We start from the raw sequence: 4,426 nt of genomic DNA, 5'->3' as shown, positions 1-4,426 counted from the left end.
CTGATGTGGTCGTCGGATTCGCCAATGAAATCGGCCTGAACAAGAAATATATTTCTTTCCGGATCGCCGCCAAAACGCGTGGGTGTATGCGCCCTGGTGCATGGGAGCGTACCGTTCTATCTGTGGGCGTACCGGATGCGATGGCGGAGCGCGAGAGCGGCGGCAAGCGGGCGGCGGGGCCGCGGAGTCGGCAGCGTGCGACGCGCAGGACGTGCGCGACGTGGCTGTGCGCGTGGGACGTGCGTCGTGTGCGCGTGACGTACGTGTCTGAAGTGTTCGGGCAGCGCGGCGTCGCTTGCGGGGTGATGTGCGCGGACTCGGCCTGGGGTGTCGGGCTCGGTGGTCGAGTTTGGTCGAGTGCGCTCGCTCGACGCCGTTGCACGTCCGGGGTGTTGCCGTGGATGGTGGAGGGATGGCCTCTGCGGCTGGTGAGGGTGTTTTCCGGCCTGTACGGAGAGGCTTGGGCGGGTCCTCGGCATTCTTGTATGTGCGGCAAACTGAAAATCCGACTTTGTCAGCGCAAATCACGTCTGCATGAGCTGAAATCTTGCCTGGTACAAGATGCATGTAATTCTCACCGAGCTACATTCAGTGGGCAGCGGTCGGCGGGGGTGTCAGGGCGGGAGGAGGGGCCAATGGAGCCTTGGGGGCGGCTGCCTTGCCGACGGCACTCCTAGCGGAGGACGCATGGAGCGTCTTCGCGCGTTTCATATCATGTCCACGCACCTCTTATGCACATATACCCAGCACACAAAACGGGGGCGTTGAGGGGCGCGGGCGGTGGACGTCCATATTGGGCGAGCGGCAGGCACGCAGTGCCGACAGCGCCGGCGCCGCAGTTCCGCATTGCCCCACAAACGGCGTCGTGTGCATGCCCCGACAGTGTACGCGCACGCTCGGGACGATGCACGCAAGGGGCATCGTGCGGCTGGGCGTCGGCGTCGGCCATGTTGTGTGCGGGCGCGGTGTAATCGGTGCGCTGGCATCGGAGTTCGCGGCGGGCGGGCCTGGGCACGCACCCGAGTGGTGTGGCGGGTTGCCTAGACAGCGCCGTAGATTGGGCGCGGACGCCGGGGCAAGTGGGGCGGGGCGGGAGACGGCGGCGGACGGCGGTGGGGCCACAGGCGGTGCGCGCGGAGGACGTGTGCGGCGTCTTCGCGCATGCAACAGTATGTGAGGGCGGGTGCTATGAGCATATAGCCAGCTCGGGTAGGCGGGGCGTCGGGGCGCTCGGGTGGTGGGCGGCATTGTTGAGCGCGTGTGCGGGCGCGCGGTGCCGACGGCGTGGACGCCGCAGTTCCGCACCGGGCCGCGAGCGGCTTCGTGGGCATGCGAGGACGACGTATGCGTTGCTTTTGTGCTGTTCGCGCAAGGTGTACCGTACGAGGGCGTGCGGGCGTTCGAGTTTCGAGGCGCGGGCGACCTGTGAATCGGACGCTGTCAGTGCAGTTTGCAGCGGAGGATGCTACAAACGCACACGATTGGGGGCTGGCACAGCCTCTGTAGCGTCGTGCACAACGCAGACGCGTTCGTTGAGGCGGGGTGTTGCTGGAGACGGTAGAGTGAGTACGTAGAGTGCCAACGTCCGCAAGACATGGCGCGCGGAGGACGCCGGCGGCGGCTTAGCGCACGTAGCGGCGTGTTGCTCTGGGTGCGACGAGCGCATCCGCAGCTTGTGGGACGTGTCCGTAGAGGTTTACGGTTGGCACTTGTGCATGAGGGACGGGCGGCCGAGCGGCGTATGCCGATGCCAGTTCGTCGCAGCCTCGCGAGCGCCATCGCCGGCGCATCCGGACAGCATGGACGTGCATATTTCGTGCATGGACGCAGTCCGCCGCGCGCAATCTGGTGTGGGCGTGGGCGAATTACCGCGGAGGAGCACTCTAAATCGGTCATTGTGAGCGCAACTCGCCGCGGCAGAGGCTGAACGCTTGCTACAAACAAGTCCATCGTCGCAGCTATCGAATGGTACCGAGTGCCACGGTGCCGCTAGACGTGTGCGCGCGGGAGAGACGGAGGAGGTCGAGACGGGGTGGTAGAGTGCACACGGCGCACGCAGGGCGCATCCGCGGTCTGGCAAGCGTGCACAAGGCGAGCCGAGCAGTCGAGTGACGAGCGTCGCGAGAGGAAAGCAGCCATTCGGCGCCTAATGGTGGCGGCAGACGCGACGACGTCATCGACCGAGTGGCGTTCACGATCCCTCCCCGGACGCGCAGTGGCGGCAGGAGGGGAGGCGAGAGAGACGCGGGGCGAAGACGGGGCGTTGGCGTTGAGATCTGAGGAGTCGATCTGAGGGTCTGAGGGCCATGGTGGATGATAGCAGACGGGAAGTCGACGGTGGAGAGAAGGTGGAGGTTATTACAGCACAGTACACGCTTAGACGCCCTTGGATCTTGCTCCTCTTCAATTATCTACGTCAACATCGATCGCCATCTTTATCTGATTACCTACTATTTTTCCTCTCCGTCTTTATGCGTTTGTTACCCCTTTCTTGACTGCCAATAGAACTTCCCTATAAGCTGTCAGCAGAAGTTAATTGCTCCTTGAGCCTCGCGCGTCGCACGGCCTCTTCCTCATCGCCCGACGACGGCGACGCTCATCTCCTTGACCTCCGAACATGTTGCAGATGTCGATGAACTCTACCGCACTGCATCCTCTAGCTATCGGGAACAGCACCTCGGCCCCACGCCCCCCCCCCGGGAATCTGCTTGCTCAATCACGAATACGTCAGTCGTGCAAAGCTTCGCCCGTTTTCGCCGAGGTGGCTACATCGCGATATCCAGATACCTCTGCCGTGAGTCGCATCCATCACGCCTTCATCTCCGCCCGCACAGTTGTGGGGCTCCGATTTACAGCGTCCGGGGATGGATAGTTCCATTTGGAAACCACTCGGAACCCCCAGGCTATCCAAAGTTGCCTGAAGTAACCAGGGGTTCGGATGATCCTCGTAGGTCAGAGAATTGGCAACAAGGGCATTCAATGAGGTCTGTTTATACTTGGATGGATGTCCGCCGATTGTGCTATTCCATCATAATTCAGACGGTCATTCACTCTTGACGAGTTAGCTATGAACGCCGCCAGCTTCGCGCGGACAGAGGCCCGTGAAACTCAAGCCATAGCTAGAGTATATTGAACTCAATGTGCTTTGTAGCACGTCAGTATTCATACTCTTACTACCAGCTATGCTGAGATGCTTTCTCGCAGCTGAGAGCACATCTCAAGTGCTTCACAGACTTGTGTACTCGTCGCTACTAGAATTTGACCATAAATCCTATCTGATATACAGGAACACCCGCGGTGTATAGGGCCAGCTAACGTCCGGGCCCGGGATCGCCGCGGCACCTCGCCCACGCCGATTATTCACATCGCTTTGCTCATCCCCTCCGTGCGTACCTCCCACCCCGCTTTCGGAAATCCCGGTGCAGTACCCTTACTTCCGTCCCACCCCTCAGCCATCATCGCCATCGCATACAGCAGCGAACCGGAACCCGGGAAATACGGAGTCGGAACACGCACTCCGCCTACGGGCATCCCGACGTCGTCGAATTCGAACAGCGGGTGGAGCAGCCATTCTATCGCCTTCTCCGTCTCTCCGTTGCGCGCTGCGGACATCGCCAGCATGGGGAAGTCCCATCTGTGACGTGCGAACGGAACACGCTTTTCAGTGTCAATCAATGCTTCGGGAACAACAGCCACCTACCCCCAGCAGTTGCTGATGTTCCAACTCGTCCAAATTTTCTCCGCCGTCGCCTTGGCCATGGTCAAACTCACGTTTGCGGTTTGCGGCAACCATCCATACAAGCCCACCATGGCCGGGTGGTCGTTGGTGAACGTCGGCGTATCCCAAAAGTCGCTCGGGATCCCCTCGTAAACCGCGTACAGTTCGTCTTCGATCGGGAGCGGGGCCAGGTTGTCCTTCACCTCCGTCCACTCGGCCGGCACCGCTTCTCCCATTCTTTCCATCCAAGTGCTCGCGTGGTCTAGACCGAAACGCCAGTACGCCAACTCGAACGCCGGGTTGCGCGTCACGTTCGGGCTCGTGTCCTCACTCACGACGTACATCGGTGGGCCTAGATCGAAGAAGCCGGTGCTCGCGTTCCGGTGGGCATAGACCGCCATCCAATCCGCCGTCGCATGCACCACGTCGTGCCACTTCTCCAGCGTCGCCATCGACCGGGTGGCCCGATACTCGTACTCGGCGAACACGAGCGGGTGCGGCTGTTCCCAGATCAGGAGCTCGTTGATCTCCCCCGGGGCTGACCGCCCAGCTGGATCGGTCATTTTGGACCAGCGCGCTCCAGTGGAATAGCCTTGCTGGACTTGAGCGCGTTGGATCGCGGTGGGGAGGAACCGGGAGTAAACGCTGCTAGCGCGGTTGAGGAGGTCCCAGTTGTTCCAGAGCGCCCAGTGCGCACTGTGCCAGAAG

General features: G+C 61.5%; 2 protein-coding genes across 2 annotated transcripts; both read right to left on the bottom strand.

The window, feature by feature from the left end:
- Nucleotides 1–1,547: 1,547 nt before the first annotated feature.
- TRAVEDRAFT_61646 (uncharacterized protein) lies at nt 1,548–2,033 on the bottom strand (the record flags this gene model as incomplete). Its single annotated transcript, XM_008047594.1, has 2 exons — nt 1,943–2,033; nt 1,548–1,883 (listed from the first exon to the last, which is right to left on the bottom strand). A coding segment is annotated over exon 2 (231 nt), but the record flags the coding sequence as incomplete, so codon positions are not given.
- A 1,327-nt stretch (nt 2,034–3,360) lies between these two features.
- On the bottom strand, nt 3,361–4,281 carry TRAVEDRAFT_54655 (uncharacterized protein; the record flags this gene model as incomplete). The annotated part of the gene is made up of 2 exons (XM_008047593.1): nt 3,361–3,634; nt 3,701–4,281. The coding sequence occupies 2 exons, from the start codon at nt 4,279–4,281 to the stop codon at nt 3,361–3,363; spliced, it is 855 nt and encodes a 284-aa protein (XP_008045784.1).
- Nucleotides 4,282–4,426: the final 145 nt, after the last annotated feature.

Source organism: Trametes versicolor (assembly GCF_000271585.1).
Source record: "Trametes versicolor FP-101664 SS1 unplaced genomic scaffold TRAVEscaffold_62, whole genome shotgun sequence".
Taxonomy (NCBI): Eukaryota; Fungi; Basidiomycota; class Agaricomycetes; order Polyporales; family Polyporaceae; genus Trametes; species Trametes versicolor.
The sequence above is the reverse complement of the archived record's forward strand: the minus strand, read 5'-3'. Positions and strand labels throughout refer to the sequence as shown.